Source organism: Andrena cerasifolii, chromosome 1 (genome assembly GCF_050908995.1).
Source record: "Andrena cerasifolii isolate SP2316 chromosome 1, iyAndCera1_principal, whole genome shotgun sequence".
In the NCBI taxonomy this organism is placed as follows: Eukaryota; Metazoa; Arthropoda; class Insecta; order Hymenoptera; family Andrenidae; genus Andrena; species Andrena cerasifolii.
The window spans coordinates 22,175,033-22,195,623 of NC_135118.1; the positions used below are offsets into that span (position 1 = coordinate 22,175,033).

At 42.8% G+C, this 20,591-nt stretch overlaps 1 protein-coding gene and 1 long non-coding RNA gene across 8 annotated transcripts in view; one reads left to right on the plus strand and one right to left on the minus strand.

Annotated features, from left to right (window-relative positions):
* Positions 1-20,591, plus strand: part of LOC143370306 (uncharacterized) — a 458,422-nt gene that overhangs the window by 192,303 nt on the left and 245,528 nt on the right. The window lies entirely within an intron of this gene.
* Positions 1-20,591, minus strand: part of Wge (BAH domain and coiled-coil containing protein winged eye) — a 258,190-nt gene that overhangs the window by 50,606 nt on the left and 186,993 nt on the right. For 6 of the 7 annotated variants that reach the window (XM_076814777.1, XM_076814758.1, XM_076814750.1 and 3 more), the window contains 2 exons: positions 17,355-17,726; positions 3,085-3,315 (listed from right to left, as the gene is read on the minus strand). In XM_076814777.1, coding sequence (XP_076670892.1) covers positions 3,085-3,315; positions 17,355-17,726 — 603 coding nt within the window. The remainder of the gene's footprint in view (positions 1-3,084; positions 3,316-17,354; positions 17,727-20,591) is intronic. The other variant, XM_076814768.1, reaches the window with a different exon arrangement.

The window sequence follows — 20,591 nt, forward strand, 5'->3', positions numbered from 1 at the left end:
AATCTGAAGATCGTACATTCCAGCGCGGGCACCTCCAAAATCACGTTTCTACAAAACCAAGAACGGTGCAGCAAAAAAGAAGGAAGAAAGGGGTGGCAACCTTTCGATAAGTGCAAACGATCTGACCTCCCGTTAATATGTAAATCGCTTAATTACGTGCTCGAACAACGTCGCCGCAAAATCTCCTCTCCCTCCTCCCCCCTATCTCCACACGCCCCCAGCCCCATCACCCTCCTCCCCGTTTGAAAAAGTCGCCATTATCCATCCACGAGCACACGTCAAGCATTCCCTTCCTAATTGCTCTAATCGATAACGCTAACAACGTCCGCGAATCCTTCGCGGCGAAACTAATACGGCGCCGGCGTTAGATATCGTCCGCCTGGATCTTAATTTCGATTATTAATAGCCGACGCGCGTCCGTCGAGGATAACGCGCTCGAAAGATAACAGAGCCTGAATTGCAATCGTTAATTACAGACGCAGCGACGTCACGGCCCGTGATTTCAGCAACAGCTGCCCGTTCACCTGATCGTGGCGGTGGTGGACGAGGAAAGTCACGGGGAACCATTTAAATTTAATGAGGAACTCGCGGAGAGTTGCGAAATTCTTGACAGAGATGGATTTTTTTCGGCTCAGATGCTGCATCCTAGTAGTTTGGCCCTCTTTAGCATTTTATGTGACCGTTTGGTTTCGGAGGGTTGCGTTTATTTTTTAGTGGAAAATGGAATGTTGCGCGGGGCGTCGGCAGAATTTGATAGGCACGGTTTAAGAAATTTTGATGGTTTTGCTCGGATTAACACGTTCAAGGCGGCGGTGTAGTTTCCCGAATGCCGCCAAACGCTGACGACTTGCTAGAGCCAAGAGGCTTGATTTTACTCATTAATGGTGAAATTTAAGAAATAATTTAAGTTTTAGAAAAAATCGCTTATTTTTAATGTTTATTAAGGGGGAGGCCTACCTAGAAATTTTAGAAAAATCGATTCTTCGATTTTTATATTTTCTTGAAATACAGCATTTTGAAAATATTCCCTGAAAGTGGCAAGTTAATCCGACCAAAGTTGACAAAGTTATACGCGTGTAAGTAGGTAGATGTTCGTCAGTGTAGCGCTCGAACCCAAGACTTTAAACGCGTTTTCCTCAAAATCATATTTTCAAAGTCGGTGACAGAATAACTAAAAAATTAATGAAACGATCTACTCGAAGCTTTGCAGGCTTATTTTAGGGTTAAAAATATAAGCGCTATCGGGAGCTTTTCCTTTTTTGCCTAGATTTTTTTTACACTCGAAAAACGAGCGATTTTTTTAAAAATATCGATACTTCAACTTTGCACAACCGCCATTTTGTCTCAAAATAATTTTTCCAAAATCAGGCCCGATAGCGTCTAGATAATTACATATTTTATCTAAAAAAAAATCGCATTTTCAATTTTGGATGATCCTGCATCGAACTACGGTTGTCACCGCAAAGCGCCTACAAAGAAGGACATGTGGGGCATCGTCTATAACTCACAAACCTTTCGATACTTTTTATCGCAAAAAATACTGAAATATCCGTAAGATGTACTATTTCTAATAGACTAATGTTTAATAATAAAAGTTTATTGGTTTTTCTAAAAAAAAATCCCAAAGAAGCATGTTGTTTTGACGTTCTAGGTAGGCATCCCCCCTTAAGTTTATACTAAAAAAAATGAATATATTTTGAAATTTTTAATGAAATTGACCGTTACAAAATGGGATCAAAAAAGCAACCAATCGTCGCTTGTCAAATTGACCGTTTCTCAAAGTTGCCCTCCCCCTTGGAAAATGCCTTTGGACGCCTTTGATAATGATCGTAACTATACATCGTCGTTTCATTTAACAGAATAGAACCAAAAACTAAGTACGCTTTTTACATATCGCCGGTTTGTTTTGCCACTAAAAAATTTGCTTGCAGTGACCCACCGGTTTCATTACGATGTAGCAGCACGTTAAAATGACCCAGAGGAGTGTACCTGACTAAAATCCACTAATAATTCTCTTAATTACGAAATTACTTAAACGATAGCAAGGTTCAAGTATCAACTAAGCATTCCTTGCATAAACTTCAAGCTCGAGTCATGGCCAATCAAAGTCGGAACCAAATCAAAACTTTCATCGTGCTCCTGTTAACGATCAGTTTAAACCTGCCTGTCTAACGACTTATGAAACTCCAAACTCCAATTAGAAACGACGTTTGTCAATCATCGATCACACGTGTAACGATGAAATTCGCGCGGGAATTGCATCTTGTATCATTCTGTTTGTTTGCCACTTGTATTATTGAGACTCGATAATCCGAGGCTTTCCGTAGACAGACTTTTGTTTTTTAAAAGGTCTTCTCTTACGTCGAGTTCTGCTCAGATATGGATAATTCGATAATTCGAGCAGCTGCAGCTCCCACTTACCTCGGATTATCGAGGCTCTCCAGTGTCACTGTCCTTGCTTCGCGAATTCAACTTCAATGGTTTCGGTAGTACGAGGTCTTTGAAACTTCATTTGAAAAAGGAATATCTGCCTGGTCCTCGTTACAAGGATCTTTCACATTTGAAAAAGAAATAGAGACATTGTACAGACAGCAGAACTGAAAAATAATCATTTTCAATGTAGAATACATCTGTCCTAATATGTATTACTGAAGGCACTTTGCCACTTGCGATGCTGACAAAGACACTCCGGCAACTTTTGACTCTATTAAAGGGGCTTTGATAATTATTGATTCGTTATACGTCGTACAGTCAATAAAGCACAAGTAACAATTAACGTGATTAGTGAAGCTCCAAAACGTCACGTGAGTCTTCCCACTTTCCGATGTCAGCGGGACATGCCCCAGTTTTTACGGAAATGGTGGCGTGAAGGCATAGCTATAGTAAATGTCGACTCTACCAACTGTTAACACCAATGGAAACTCTTTGTTCATCTTCCACTCTGGTGCTGGCATTCTGGCAACCCTCGAGTCTAATGAAGACTCCATGGGAACTTTTCATTCCTTACACGTCGCATAATCAATGAAGATATAAAGAAAGAATAATAGTGGTTCGTAAAGCCTGAAAAGGCCGCGTGAAACTCACCACTTTCCGATTTCGGCGGGACTGGCTCGATCTTGACGGAAGTGGTGGTGGCGTGAAGGGACGTCGAGACTTCGGCGACCTGGCAGGGCACCGAAGCCAAGGGCTCCCTTTTCACCAAGTTGCTACCGCTATTGTTATTACCGTTGCAACTCGTATCCTGCCCGTTCCAGGACGACGCGACTGGCAACGTCCTGCTGCAGCCCGCGTCGGAATGCACCGCCTTCGTTTTCCCTGAAATTCCCATCAAACCGATTGCGTTAATCAGACCGTATTGTTAACGAGACGACCATTTTCTACACTGAAATTTCTAAGCGATCTTGCACCGTGAGGATCGAGAATGTTAGTTCTTGAGATCCACTCGCGCGCTTCCATTCAGCTGGTAAAAACGAGCAAGGAAGGAATGAAGAAAATGAAGGAGGAAAGATGATGACTTATTAATTTTCGTGAAGAATGTTTGGTGAAGCGTATAAATTAATAATATATATATATATATATATATATATACCATTTTGCAATGTATGAACTTCTGTGAGTGAACCCCTTATTTTAGCAATCTCCTCTTTCACTTGCTTGTATTTACAGGACATTTCAATGTGATCTTAAAAAGTTTCAACTTTAGAGAACAGTTGCACCGTGTTTCATACCTATTATCTAAATAAATAAAAACTACTTCCTGTACGATAGACGTTCAATACACCTATGGCGCCAGTACCACTCTGGAAGTATATGAAAAGTCTATCGTACTACTTTGAACGTGTATTGAACGTCTATCGTACCACTTTGAACGTGTGTTGAACTTCTATCGTACCACTTTGAACGTGTATTGAACATCTATCGCACCACTTTGAACGTATATTGAACGTCTATCGTACCACTTTGAGGGTGTATTGAACGTCTATCGCACCACTTTGAGGGTGTATTGAACGTCTATCGCACAACTTTGAACAATATTGAACGTCTATCGTACCACTCTGAATGTGTAGTGAACGTCTATCGCACCACTTTGAACTATATCGAACGTCTATCGTACCACTCTGAACGTGTATTGAACGTCTATCGTACCACTCTGAACGTGTATTGAACGTCTATCGTACCACTCTGAACGTGTATTGAACGCAAAGCTCAACTTTGGGTTAGAACTCTCTTTACTATACCACTTGCCAAGTAGACGCGAAATAAATTCAGTACCAGATTTCACATCCCCATTTCATAAATCCTGATTTCTTCCATCTCTTAAACAGCACCCCCTACAGAAAACGCTCAAGCTAGTTCTTCACTGACAAACTCCAAGCGAAGAGCTAAACTACTCACCCGAAATGTAACCCCAGAATATCATACCTCTCCGGTATCCCTTCCGCCTTCCCTCGCGCAGTAATTGTCACAAAAGTGCCCCGAATACAAGAAGTAACCTACCATATTCAACGCGCCTCGTTCTCCTCTACAAATTTCGCCGAGGCTCCGGCGAGCGTCGCGCTCGGAAACATTTTCGCCGGTTGCGACGTCTCGCCGACCATCGCCCGGACAAAAGGGATTCCCAACGAGGTCAATAGCTGCGTGAGTAACGCCGACATTAATTCCGCGGGCGACGGTCTCTATCGTGGAAAAAAGGACCATCTTGATTTTATCGTCCGCCCGGCGAGCATTTATGCCACCGCGCGCGCGGCTACGTGCACACGACACGGGCAACATTTGCGTTACAGCGTACACTTGCCCCGCGGCCGTCGCTCGTTCAACGACAATGAAAACATTTATACATCGTCCAGCACTTTGTGCCACAAAGTGGAGGGAATTATGGCCAGCGAACACGTTCTTTCCGGCGAGGCTTCCGAGAACCACGATGGTTCCCAGCGACAGCGCTACGCGCGCGGCTCTTTGTATTCCGCTGCGACTATCGCGGCCGCCAATAATTTTCGCGGATGGGAGCGAGACTTTTACGGGTGACAGGCGGCTCTGACAGACAGACAGACAGACACACGTGGAACGTCGCTGCAATTAAAAAATGTCACACCATTGGCCTCCGTCACTGACTCGTCGCTGACAGGTAAAACGTCACGTGCCACGTGGGCCACCGGTGGCCCACGATGCTCGTCGGGGGCGGAAGTTTCAGTCGGAGGCTAGAGGTATTTCTCAATTCAAGGTGGAAAATAAAATGGAACGAGAAAAGCTGAAATTATGAAGAATATTACGCAACGAGTGTCTTTTTATTACTGAACATCCAGTGGGGCACTCAGGATTTAATTTTAGGGGAAGCCGAGTTGGAGGGATACAAATATTTTCAATGCAAGTTCGATAAAAGTTATTAGGTGATTATAAAATTTTATGCAAGGAATAAAATGCAATTTTCTTTTCTTTTTACAAAGCTTCTACTTTGAGGGGTGCTAGGGTCCCTTGGGCCATCTCTGGGTGCGCCACTGTCGCATTCTGCTCCTGAAAAATCTGAATTTCCGCTGTGACAAGGAACGGTTTAATTCTGGGAGGACTTTTGGAGGCTTGAAACGGGAGATGGAAATATTTCCACTTACAAGGGATGTTCGGTATCGCGAAAGTTCCAAAGAATTTGCAACTTTGCAGAAATGTGGTTCGAGTGATGCTAGTAATGTAAGCATTTTTTTGTTTCGCCAACGAAAAACGGTCCCAGGGGTGAAAACACCCCCTCAAAGAGATTGAGTTTTCATATCATCGTGAATCGTTTGCTGGCTCTGCACCAGGGCTATCCTTTTGCTACAGGACTCGAGCGTTCGTCGGCAACTTAACGCGTCGAAAATAGGGACATTAACGGAAACCCTGTTTTAGATAACAGCCGTTCCAAGTCGTCGAGACGACGAAGCGAGCGAAGCAACGGAGGACAGAACGGCTAGTCTTACCAGAAACTGTAACTTATTTACGGGTTAACTAGCATCCAGAACACGTTTACCTGTTTGTTGCTAATCTTGTTACTCGTCATGCGCCGCGCCGAAGGATGAACGTAAGTTAAACCCGTCTCCGCGCGGAACACCGTGTGCCACGTTAATTCGACAATTGAAGGATTTGCGAGGAGGGGGAGGCAGTTTAACTCCTCGTCAATGTGTACGTTAAGGATTTAAAGTCTTAACACTCGGCGGGGAACCAAGAGTTTTCCCCGATTCCTCGCGCTCGCGAAAGGGAAATTGGGGTAAATGTCATTAATTAGCATCCATGTCTTCTTGATTAAAAATTAAAATTTAGAATATTCTGTTTGGTAGGTAATCCATTATGCCAGGGTGTCCACAGCTTTTATGAATATAAATTCTGGGATACTCGGTCACGTCACAGTAGACTGTAGACGGATTTTAATTTAGTACAAAAGTGCGTTATTTACATCGCTGTAGTTACTGTTAAAAATTGGTTAAACCATAAAGTTATTGAAATTAATAAGAAGAGTAGAATTAAAAAGTAAAAATACCTAATGGAATATGGTAATCTGTAACAGACGCAAGTGCATTGGCGAAGGGGGCGAAATAGTGGATGCATTTTCCAATGTAGCTGTTTTAAAAATTCCTCACACTTAAAGAAAAATATAATGTACAGATAAAGTAGGTATTAATAAAACATTATGCTACACAAATTGGGCTCATAATTAATTTAAAATTCTTCGCTCTACGATCCTACATTTCTGGATCAATTGAAAACTCGGAAGTCTTTATTAGAAAACCAAGCGTAAACTCGAAAACATAACAACTTCTTGACTGAATTGTGAATACGGTTTAACATGTTATATCGCCATTAATATCGCTCACTCGCCGCAGTATTGATTACCAATCGATTGAAAATTGCATTCAACGATGCTTTTCAAAACTCTCTCGACAAAAAGGGGGCGGCGGAGAGGAGGAGGAGGAGGGGGGAGGGGTTAAGCATTAAACGGAATCAATCGAGCTATTCGTTTTTCCTCTTTCCATAGTTTACTTCTCTTCAATGGGAAATATTGATAAATTAATCTGCGTGCATCGAGCAGGGAACCAGAGAAAGTGACCAACAGCGAAACACAGCGTTCGACTAACATTGATTTTCGCCTCCACCTACAATCCCCCAATTATTTATCGACGAGCGCGCGTATTTTGCAGTTAGATTGGCTTTGTGTTGCATAAATGGCAACTACGCGAAAGCGATAAATTCGGGGGAAATATTAGCCCGGTCATTTGAATTTTTATTTTTCAGCAGAAATTTATTCTCTTCGTTCTTTATTGACCTATAGTGGCAGACTGTGGTGGTTATTCTGAGAAAACAGATCAAACGCCATTTTTTTATCAACATATTGAAAATTGACGATCATCGTTGGAGTCGCGAAATACTTATTGCAATTATTCAAGATCGAAACTAATTTAGTGGAATCTTAAGATTGATCAGATTGTTAGGTAATATTTAAATAACGCTTATTGTGGAAAGGGGATGGAATTAATAGACCTTCACGATCTTTACAGCTGATGATTACCTGCCAATAATTTTAAGCATGTCTAATGACAACTACACGATCCCAGTAACGAGATGCGAACGAAATTGCAGATTCTGCAATAACTTAGCGATCTCCGTGACGAAATACGAGCGAAAGCACAACATTTTTCTATAACGCCCATTTCCATGCAGCAAAAATTCAAATTTGTCTCAAAGTTACAGAACAGAAAAGATTGTTTATCTTTTAATAAGAGTAGCTTCGCTAACAATTTAAGCCATACAAAATATTAAGAAGTACAAACCCTCAACAAAGCCCCAAAAACTTGCCATCTTTCTCACGAGACACATGTACATTTTACACCCCATACTATCATTAAATACACGAAGCATTCAAACTTGAATTCTACTAAATCTCCGTTTTTCTAATCCAATCCCAATTACACCTTTTTGTTTATATACTTAATTCAAACTGAAATCACAAAGAAAATAGACTCAAGCACACTCGAACCTGTGTCTCCCTACTTAAAGGGTTAAACACCGTCGGATTGCGTCGCGAACAAGTCCTCGCGACCGTCGGATTACGATGTAAGCCCTTCAGCTTACTACACTCCACCATCATCGATGTTCCCGAAACAAACGTGTCCTCCGCGGAATTTTCGTCGCTGTGAACACCTGACACGTGTTTCTATTTTCCCAACAACGATCGTAAGTCTCAAAAAGAAAAAAAAATAGAGAACAAAGCGAGTCAAACGCCTGGACGAAGAAGAATCGTGAAAGGCAATGAATGACGAATGGTTTAGGGAAACTAGTCAATGATCGAGGAAAACATTTTCGTACAGGCTCGTGAATTTCCGTAAGGGAAAGAGGAGACTGGACGAAACCTGCCACCGAGTGGGTTTTCAAGGGGAACAGAAAGGAGAGAGGGAAAGAAAGGCGAGGGTAGACGGAAATTTCGTTCCGCTGAAATTAATTCACCGTTCCCGCGGCGACTCGCGCGAAACTACGAAAATTATACAAGTTATTTAAAATACACGTGCGCCGGAATATGGATGGCTCGTTTAAGTTTCGTGCCACCGCCTCGCGCGCCCAACCTTTTGAATAAATGAAACCATAATTTACCGGCCATAAAACCAGCCAGCCGATCCCGCTGTTCCGCGAATTAAAAGCTTATTAATCGTAAGACGCGCTTCCCGCGCGTTTTTTCGAAATTGCGCTAGACGGGTCTTGGCGAATGAAATTGGGAGTTGTTGGAAGTGCGATTGCGGCGAGGTGGAGCTTCGGTATTTTTAAATCTGCTTGCAATAGTTCCTTTCAGACCACTCGAAATTATTGTTACATAATAGCAGCTTTACTATTAGTCCCAAGTTATCCTAAGTTATTTTAGAAAGTCACCGTTCGTGTTAATTTCTTCGTCATCGTTTATGGTCCATTAATAACAGCAAGTTTGTTATTTATCACTGTGCTTTTATCCTATCGTTTTTTAAAATTCCATGTATTGACTGCGTGCACGTGGTTCTACTACGCATTCTTATTTCCTCATTTTATTACTCGACTTATTCCCAGATAAAATACACAGCCGTAGAATTTAATGGTACAGTAAAATGATCATTACATAATTGCCCCACGTCCAGATAAATGATAATTGCTCACGTGTAGATGCAGCTAAGTGGTAATTGCGGCTGCTCTCTGTTGGAAGCTTATGATCCACGGGATATTTAACAACGGTGGAATTTTGAGACTGCCTAACCTTTTTCATACGGCACCAGCACCTTGGAAAACCTTGGTTAATCCATTTGACTAATCCCTTAATTACACCGCGCGGCGAGTTTTATCTCAACTAATATTTCTGTTTAACTTCGCTCCTTCTCGTTAATGGGTAAATTAATACTGCATTATCTTGCGCGTAGTCGCTTTCGTTTGCGGGGATTACTATTACGAACGCTGCCAAGTGTGAAATTATGAGCGGAAAAAACGGTTTGAGACAACTAGAAGCACGCTATCCAATTAACGCAAAGTTTGCAAGTGAACTGGTAGGAATGCATCCGCATTTGAATTGAATCGATTGCATTTTACTTTGGGCAGTAAGTTTCCAGATATTTTGTTTCACAGGTAAAGACCCCAGCGATAAGGTTCAAACACAATTGGCATTGTTCCTTGCGTAATTTATATAGAAAAATGCAAATTCTCTGGTAAAAGAGGGTAGAGAAGAAGTAGGAAAGTTAAAAAGTCAAATTCAAAGAAAAATCAAATTAAATAGCAGTTCTCCTATGGTTGTAATTAAATTATAAATAGGTTCTAATCTCCATATTAATGTCTAGAGTGAAGCGACAGACTGTGGTTGACAGTAAAGCTTTTGGGCAATTCTGTAGTAAGTTCAGGAGCAGAGCTTCATTCTCGAGGTAGTTCGCCATGTAACTACTTCGTAATAAGAGGAATTTAAAAGTTGAATTTACTTGAGAAGTAATATTTTTTAACTGTCGCATAATCCTGCCTTATAATGGCGAAACGTTATCAAGATCAGGCGGAAGCTACTTAAAACTGTGCCTCGATAGTCACTCCAATAAAAGTTCCTCAACATCGGGGAATAAAATAGTAAGTGATGGCGAAACTTCTTGAAGACATTACTCGAAATTTTACGACGGCCATCAGGCGGAAATGAAATTAATTTTGAGATTTAAACGGTTCATATTCGATTATAGCAATGTATTGGAAAATCATATTAAAGGTATAAGAGATTAAATTTCTCGAGTATGTAAAATTATTTATATGATATGGGCGAAAACAATTAGTCATGATTTTTCTTTGAAAGGTGAAGAAGCATTAAGAATATGAATTTCCTGGAGATTGTTAATACTTTAGTTAAAAACTTAATAACTTTAGGTTATTACGAAGTGGGCTTGGAACAGTATGCTGGAGATGGCAGACTATTTATCTTGCCAAAGTTCAAATCTCTAAAAAAAATTATATCTAATATACTTTGACACCGGTCATACAGATTAACTTGCAAAACTTAAGGTTCGTATACACGACGACATTTTTGTGTCTAGATCAAGTGCCTTTTGTGTCTAGCCAGAGCTAAGTAGTTGCAGTGTCTTCAGTCTAGCTCTAGCTGCAACTCCTGCGACGATAGGTCAAATTCAGTGTCGCGGACTGCTCTAGGCAGTTTCCAATCTTCCGGAAATTATTTTGAGTGTCGTACACACTTGATCTGGACACAAAAGTGTCGTCGTGTAGACGTACCTTTAAATGGAAAGAATTCGCAACTTCTTTTTCGTCTTTGCTGTAAAAATGAACACACTCAGTGCATTCTTATCAATAGCCTACAAAAGCAAGATAGGGTGGATGCACCATTTGTGGCCACTTCAAGGTATTGTACCAGTTTTGTCCACTTCTTAAAAAATATAATATTTTTCCGTGTAAGCAATAAATGTAACCATATATTTCTGAGGGTATGCTAAACAAAATATTTATGATGTGAAATTCTCCACATAATAATGATCTGCAAGTCATTTAAAAATGAGATAATTAAGCACATGGCTACAAACGGTACATCTACCCTATTCCTACCTATTCCTCAGTGATCACTATCACAACAAAATTCGAAGACTATTTATTTCTTTCCCAGTATCCACTACTAAAAAAAAGCACATTTCCCTTACAATACTTCTCGAAAGCTGTCAGAACCGCGCCATCGCCCAACATCTCCATAAAATTACCCCGATGTCAGCAGAATGGGTGTCGAAAAGGCCACCAGAAAGCCACGAAACAAGCTCCTTAGCTTCCCCGTGCCGCAAGTATCCAGCGATTAACTCCACTTTCCCGGTGACGGGAAAGGGGCCCGCGTCGCCATTAAAAGGGACAACGGGACGGACGATCCTCAATTTCCCATCCTGAACGTCTCATTATCACCGCTAACGAGGGTGACTAACATCCACGATAGCCGGCACCGAACACCGCGGGCAAAAAATAGCCCCGCCGCTCGAAATCGGCCAGAATGCGTCGTTCCGCGGCGTTCCGTGCGATTCAGTCGCCGACCGGTCGTGGTGAGCGAACGTTGGCCTACAAAAGTCGTGTCGCGGTCGTTCTCCCGAGCAAAGTAGCCCGCCGTGGGAAGCATAACGCCCGGGCCACGTGGTGGACAGGAATGAATCATGAAAACGAAGCGTAAAACTGGCGTCGGGGATACCAACGAGAAACTGGGAGAGTGGGCCCAGTCAGTCGGGCTCTTACAGTAAATATAGAAGCGAGAGAATCTTGCGTAAGCTTGCCCCTCCCTCTCTCTCTCTCTCTCTATCTCGCGCCCGGTCCTCGCGTCACCTCTCCATCACCGTCTCCTTCCCTCGCTCGCCACCCTGTCTCGTCCCCTGTTCATCCGTGCCTTCCCTCCTTCGCTCTTCGTCGTCTTCTTCCCCCCTCCGATCTCTTCTTTTTTCCAAATCCTCTTCCCCGCTTTGCTCCTTTTTCCTTCCGGCTCGTCGTTCTCTGCTCGCCCTCCGCTACCTCCTCCGTTCAACCCCCCTCGTCCTTCTTCATCTCCTTCGATTTCACGTTTTTTCTTTTACACCCGCCTGCCCCTCTTCGTGATTCCCCTCGCTCTTTCCCGTCGTTGTTCCTCAGGGCTCTGGGCTACTCCCCTCGCTTCTGTTCCGCGTCTGTTTCAGGCGGTCGGTTTTGCCCACCTCTCAGCCAGCGTACGGCCAACCCGCACCGCCCTCCCTCCCTCCCTCCGCCTCCTGCTTCTCCTCGCCGACTAACTTCGACGACCGACACGACTTCGTGTCGTGGAACGCCCGGAGGGAGTCGCTGCAAGGTCGTCAATTGCATCAGCGACGGTAGACTCTCCGCAGGCTTCCTGCTTCTTGCCCGCGCCCACAGCCGCGGGGACCGTGCGACGGGCCCATCTCGCTGGCCACGGTGCGCGGTGGGGACTCCCGTAGTGGTTCGTCCTGAGAGCTCCGTAAATGTTTCAGAGCTATCCCCACCGCCGCTCCGCACTAGCCCGTCTATGCGCACTTTACGTTGAATTTTGGCGAAGGATTAGACTGTTTATCAACTACCGTAAAATGGGGGAACATTGGCAGGTTTTTGATAAATTTTGTTATATAATGTAAAAATTAAAATGTTTACAGTTGCTTTAAGTATCCTATCATAACATTTTGCATGTTTCGTGATTGTACTACAAGTGTTAAAATGCATAAAATTTTTGTCATTTTCTTCTTTAATTCATGTTAAATACCAGCCGGTACGGGGTAACATTGGCATATCATATAAATAGCAGTAGCAGGTAAGTTTTACTACTCTGAAGCCAGTAAAGACTGGTTCAGACACAGCCAGTAGTTTAGTCGATTAGCAAATAATTTAATCGTTTTTCGTGTGTGGATATTAAAATTCAGTCGAGTAGTTTAATAAAACAATCGTAAATTACTGAATTACTCGTTACTCGACTAAATTACTGGACCTGTCGGTTCCAACCTTAAATTTGTTTATTTTATTTTATTTTTTACATCTTAACTAAAATCTAATCGCCATCCAGACAGACTGGACATTCATAAGAAATTGTTTCGGTTCCTCGATTACGTTTCAAATGGTTTTGAATAGTACCTCTACTTATATTATATTTTTTACTAGCTTGCGTTGAGACATTCCAGTTCTAACATCAGTTAAAGCTTTATCAAGATCGGAATCTATAAATGCTTTATACTTCCTCTTCCCGGTAGTCGCTGTATAAGATCTAGGCATTATTGCGACCTAATGTTATTAATAATATAATGTATAACGTAACAAAGTTATCAATTTGGCAGGCGATTATTGGATATCTAACCGCAAACGTTGAAACAATTGAGTACCTAAAAAATGTCGATCTCAAATGCGACTTTATATGTTCATGCGTATAGGTGCCAATGTAACCCCGGCATGTGCCAATGTTCCCCCATTTTACGTAACTAACTATTTATTAAAGGGCTACGGCGATGTCATTCAGGGCAACCCAGTGTTTCGGATAGATTTTTCGGGTAAATTGGGGGACCTGCTGCGTACAACCCTTGCTGTTTGCAGATTCTTTGGGAGTTCAGCTGTATTGTGGTTCGCGAAGTTACGGTGATATACAAGGAGCGAGGGGCGAAGTCGACAGCACTCTCGAGCTTAGCTTGGAAACAAGTCAAGGGCTCTGGGACGTCATCAGCATACTTTTTGGGCACTAGTAGTGTAAGGTCTTAGGGTGTGTAGGAATGTGATATGTAACGAGTGACTTGTACCGTTGAAATATTGTCTTGCATGGCAAAAGTCTCGCTTGGATCACTTCGCTGGCCACCCCCACGTCTGCACTTGTCCTGCCAACCTCGCTTCAGCTCGGTGTAACCAATTTCATAGGTGAAGCATGATATTTTAACACTTCTGTAACTGATGACTGAAGTTTGAAATAAATTCACTTGCCACGAGCAGCGGCGGTTTTTAAAAAGACAAAAAGATGATTAGTATATCCAAGATGCCAATCAAGAACCATAGAAACGTCTCCTTAGAAAAGGCCCTAACATTGAAATTGCCATTTCTGCTTCAACTTGACAATTCAAGCATTAACAATTTAATGCTGAAACGATTCGCGTGCAAATATCGAAATTTTCTCTACCGTGAAAACGATGAGGACAGGAATAACCGTGTCTTTTTATCGGCTTGTTAACAGTTCAACAGTGGCTTTCAGTCAGAAAATAACAATTAAAGCGACAGAACCCGGCTGATACAGATTCCTTGAATCCGAGCACATTTGTCTTCGTTATGCGAACGCAAGAAGTTCGATAGAAATAAACGTTTTCCGGGAAGCAGATGCGCGAGCAACTAAGAACCGTCTCACGGAAAGGCGGACCGTGAAGCTTACGCTGAAGTTTAGCGGACGTGCACCCTACAAGGAAGTCGCCTGCCACGTCGTCAATTGCATAAGCGGCAGTGAAGCTCGGAGGTTTGCCGCTTTGCACTTGAATGCAGCAGGACGGTTGATCCGAAGATTTTATCTTGCTCTAAGCTACGCGGCCGCTCGGTTACTTCGAAGAGTCATGGAACTCCGAGGAACACTTCTCCTGCTGGCTTTTAAATGGCACAGCCAGTCTATGGAGTTTACGCAGTGCAATGTTTATCTCTGCGAAGCTAAAGCTAAGCATGTAAGAGAATACTGATATTCGAAGATAGTAATACATAAAAATAATAATATTCTAAGTGATAATCTTTGTAAGAGAATACTGATATTCGAAGATAGTAATACATAAAAATAATAATATTCTAAGTGATAATCTTTGTAAGAGAGTACTGATATTCGAAGATAGTAATACATAAAAATAATAATATTCTAAGTGATAATCTTTGGAAATAGTAATAGCTTCTGTTATGAGCAACTTGAAAGTTGATCCTCATTTGTTACGAGTAATAAACGAATATTCGCTAAATGTTCACTTCAATCAGATAATTTACGGATTTAGTTGAATCTTGTTGAAGACCAGTAATATTTTTGTGACTTAAATAGAATTCTTACAGACTGTATTAACTATAACATAATGCTGAAGAGAACACACGAAATTAAACTAACGATAGTCTATCACGTAACACTAATGAAATAATAACCGAGGTTCTATTGTACTCGTATGGTGTATATAATATGACGTCAAAACAGAATTGTCTAAAACACCTCTTTCGCATTCCTAACAGCCTATACCTCAGCATTTTTGCCAGTCAAATTAAACCGAAACGACATCATTACAACTATTCTCGTGCCTCCAATATAGCCGTAATTAACGACTACTATTAAAGAAGCTTCCCCGAACAAAGGACCGTCTCATCTCCTTCTCACCCCCAGCCCCTCCGCCCCGAGGATCCTCCGCGACTATGCAGATGTAAGGGAAACAAGCCGCAAGGTCAGCAGTCGCATCGACGCTTCTCCGTGGCTCTGATGTAAGAGCGCCGTTTCCACCAGCTCCTGGCATCTCGGTCAGCTCTATAATCACGATGGCCGGTGAAAGGAAACCACGGAGAGTTCCGAGAAGTCGCCTAGCTCTCGCCCTCGAACCACGACCCCAGATCTCTCCCCTCTCTCTCATCGCGAGTGAAACAAATTGCCAGCGCCGAGCCCGCCTTTAATTCGACTGAAAAGCGCCCGCTCGAGCCCGGCAACCAGACGATTCCTTCTTTCCACGAGCTGGCGGACACGCTCGGTCGTTTAACGTGTTCATTCGGGGGAAAATATGCGAGCTAGACGCCGAACGCGACCTTACTTTTGGCAACGAGCTGCGAGGCCGTTGATTTATCGCGATCTCTGCCTGTCGACTGAAGCGCTTCGACAAACCTACAGCGTGCAGGGCTCGGCGCGGATTAATTGAACGGCGACCCACCAGACGCGAGGGTCGGCAAGATTTGTGAACGGTTCGGGTTGTTTGTCGCGGGAAATTGGGAGCAGCTTTAGGAAATGGAATGTTTTTTTTTTTTTTTTGACGCTCGGGGATATAATTGGGAACTCTTCGCAGGGAGACATTCTGTGTAACGAAGGGAGTGTGCGACGTTTGGGTCACCGACTTGGCTAGAAGCTTGGGTATAGTTAGTGTGTGTTATGTATAGTGCTGTGTTAAATGTACGGTGATGGTGGAAAGAAAGCTTAAAACTCATATTTATACGGCGTCTTAACTGACTTAATAATAGCGAATCGAGTATCGAGTATCGCTGGCCTAATCTGGCAACCCCCAATTTATGGGATATCAATTTTAAGATACAATTCTTCCTAGTGGAATTATCTTATTTCGGTTACCATTCGAAGTTTAAACTTTCTTCTGATCACTACTGTATAAGATGCTGTACTCAAAGTTACGTAAGAAAATCCAGTGCAAAGTACCTCTACAAGCTGTAAGGTGGCGATTCTCTGTGCTCTGTAGAGAAATGAGTGGAAAGTGTGGAGTGACATTTTTTTATTTGGAGATTTGTGTTTAAAAAAATGACATTGAATATCTCGTAAATATGAGTTCAACTGACCAGGACTTTGTAGAATGTTATAGTAAATATAATAAAACTACAAATTGAACGAATCCTTATGCAAAAATTAGACACAATTGTCAACTAACTTTTTTAGAACAGTACTTTGATTTCACGTTTCCAGTAGTTAAGTAGTTCGTTCCACTGAGCTCAGTCAATAATTACTAGGAACATGAGCAGTGCCTACAGTGTCCATTCACCTCAACATTTCTACCGAAGCTCCATTTCCCAGATCCCAATAAGCTATCCTCAGCAAACAAGAAAATATTCCGCCTCCCATGAATTGTGCCTATAACACCTAGATCCCCCCACGCAGCGCGACAAACGAAAGGAAAAGATCCTATTCCCACAAATCCCGAATCACCGCTAACGAAATCCTGCCCAAGCTCCCGTAACAAAACCTCAGGAATCACCCAGGGAACGCAACATGTGCCACATAAAAAGCAGATTCCCTCCGTAGGTCTATTCCCTCAACACCTATACCTGTCACCTAAAAACACTCTTACACCGTTTCCAGAGGATCGCGTATCGATCACCCGTCCACGTAGAAACTTCAAAAGCCTCATCTTTCGCAACCCAGAGCCGCTAACCCTACCGTCCCTGTAGCTCCGCCGAAAAACGACGACTCCCTGACACTGGGCTCCCATTCCCCTCGCCGGTGGAATCTATATAGCCAATCCACTCACGGATTCGCCCGGTGGAATCCCGTGTAAGCGGCTCGTTCGAGCGAGATTCAGGACCCCTCCCCCACCCCTTGATCATAGACCCCGTGGTTGGATCGTTAAAAGCCGCGTCATGTGTAGAGCTGGACGCAGGGACAGAAGATGACGAAAGAAAGGCGATCTCAGAGGTATACGTACCGTTGCTGCTCCTGCAAACGCATGGCTGCCTGCTTGATTTGTTCTCCAGTTTCACCGGCTGACCTTGACTGGGCAGGAAGGCCTCCCGCTTCTTGCCAGTGGCCTGCACGACCTGGTTGGTCCCGGTCTGGCCACCCTGCATCACCATCGTGCTCGTCGTAGAGCTGGTCGGGCACGAGGTGGTGCCGTTCACGGTGACCGAGCATCCGGTAGTCGAACCTGTCGGCGACTGATACTCCTGGAGCAGCACGCCCGTCGTCGGCACCACGTTCCCGGCGGAGTTCGGCGACGAGAAGCTGTTGATCGTCAACGTCGGCGCGTTACCCGTCACAAGGGACAGCTGCGGCGAGAAGGTGTTCTGATGGAGGCCACCTAATCGCACATACAACTTCGGTTAGGGATTTTCCTCCGGAAGAGTCCGCGAGATCTGTGCGATTCTCGGCAGGGCTCTGCAAGGTCTGTGGCGACTTTGCCAGATTTTGGCGACTTTGGCAGATTTAGGGAATTTTATGCTTAGGTCATTTTTGGAGATTTGTGTGATCCTGCGAGAGTTAACCCCTCAACGACCGACCCCTGAAACGGGAAAACTGACCGTGAGGCCCGGGCCCTCGGAACGAACACCTCCACTGTTTTACCGGTCGGTATAGGAAATATGGCGTTGAGGTCCGTACGAGATACAGAGGCGAGCGACCAGTGGAAAACGGAGGGTCCGTACGAGATACGGAGGTGGGCGACCAGTGGAAAACTTAGGGTCTGTATCCTGATACTGAGGTGGTCGTTGAGGGGTTACTTTGCGAGATACAGGAAACTTTGTGAGATTTAGATGATTTTACGAGATTCGGGAAATTTCGTGAGTTCTATGAGAAATCATGAGATTCAAGCGTTTTTCTTTATTCCCAGGGGGTGCTGCTGTTCCTCTCTGAAACTAACTAAATAACTCGCGAGATTTTCGTCGCTTGCAGTGGATGGAAAAAATACAATAAAGTGGAGGGGTAAACTCGTGGCTTTTAAGTGCTGTGCCCGGCAGTAATTTAATCGTAAATACAAAAGATTTGAATTTAATTTGTATTTGATTTCAGTTGAGAAGAAAGATCAAATACTACCTCCTGCGCATGTTCAACGAGACACGAGATTCAGTAGACAGCGTTTATACGAATTACACAAATAAAAATCATTCGGACTTATATCAGTTCAGTTTCATTATTTTCATATCATCTATCCTTGATTTATTTAAAAGACGAATAAAAAAGGGTATCGTACGAAAACATTCTAACGCTATCGCAGTTAGCATAGAACACGAGATATTTTCGACGATACGCGACGGTACCAAAATCGAAGTAGAAGCACTCACCCCCTTGCCAGGTGGAAATAAGAACGCGAACCGCGAACGCAATTGCCGGACCACTACAATAATATTAATTAAAGCGCCTGGCTACCGAATATCTAGCTAATTATTAATGCAGTAATGCAGCGAACGTGACGAGTTCGCACCACAACCGCAGCGAGTTTCAAATTTCAACAACTCTATTCTGCACGCTCAGAATTTTATAACAAACATCAGTGGATTATGCAATGAAATTGCATAACTACCTCGATCCACCAATTCCTACGTTATCTTCATTCAAACGTTCGCAAGTGCAAATTTCAGTTGATACCATCACCTCCATCTACTTCGGGTGTTGCCTCCGTTTAACAACGTTTCGTGCAAAAAAACAAACAGGAAAGTGATTAATGAGATTTTACGAGACTGCGAAAAGTCTGCTGCATTTCGTTGTTCTATTTTCGATTTTTTTTTAATTCTATTTAATTTCCTTTGTATTCTAATTCCATTCCTATTGACACACGTGCCCTCCATTTCGTTTGCAACGCTCAAACGTTTAGTATTATTTGTATTATTATAAATCTTCTATTGGGATTAGAAGATCCATAGTTTACAGAGTAAACCACAAGGAAGTCTTGCTTTGCAAATGCAAAAATATGTATAAAGATATTTCCAAGGGTAGAACGTAGTGAATAGAATATTTTCTCCCTCAGTCTTATCTTTTCAGAGTTATCAAGATCGCCAATGTTTTTATTAATGAAACCTATCTTCCCTCTCCTCAAATATTGTAGCTCAGGTTAAATAAAGTTTAAGTATTTACGTCCCACAGCATAACCTTAAATATCCCTAAACTTAAAATCTACCACATCTGGGAAATAAAAATATGTAGTTTTATTAGAGAGAGACACTGATCACCTTGATAACTCTGCGAGATAATAATCTTTTGCTAAAAAAAATGAAATATCATTATCCGATTTATCCTGAACAACTACCTACGTATTTATATTGACACGTATGATTCTATTACTACTCCCATCATCGTCGTCATCGAGTATGTTCGACTCGAAATGAGAATGTTCGATTGGAAAAGTATCTGGAGGAGATTCGTTACGCGATAACCATTAAGCACGGAAACGTTTGGGCTTGGGATCTCCTCGAACACCCATTCTACTTTCCAACATTGTAAGCTGCTTAACGTCGAATCCACGTTAAACTTCGACAGCGAACGGGGTGCAAAGGATACAGCTTTGAAAAGTGCTCGAGAGAGCGTTGAATAACCCTGCGTCAAACTTCCGTAGCAATCGGAAAGATTATTCCCCGACGTTTACGTCGAATTAGCCGGCAATCGTGCCAGCGATTAAACTCTTTTCGAACTTGTTGAATGCGTAACTTTAATTTGCCCATTTACTACGGGGACGCGATCGATAAAGTTAAACGAGAAAAGTTCGCCGTCGACTACGGGATATCCGAGATCATATTTAGATTGATGCGTCGCGGCGATCGGAATCAGCCAGGGAGACTTCCTTCGATCTTTGCTTTTTACCCTTTATCCGTCCGTCAGTTACGAGTCTATAATTTGTTCACGAGAATTCCACGTGTACGCTCGGCTTACAGCTCTGCACAGAAATTATACTCCTTGTCGTATGTTTTCAGCGCGATTGACTACGCGTTTCTAAAGTATACGTAAATGGAGTAGTGATTTTTAGGAAATTGATTTTGAGGGATATTAATGCGATGGTTTATAAAAAATTTTGTTTACTGTAGTTTTGAAGCTGTCACTTGGTTTTCTATTTCTTAAGAAGTAGTCGTATCATTATTTTTCAGATTTCTGGTGTGCACTCTGAGATTTCCTAAAATGCTCGTCTAGTTTGTAGCAGCGAGTTTTCGTGATTATAATGACGATTAAGTAGGTGCCA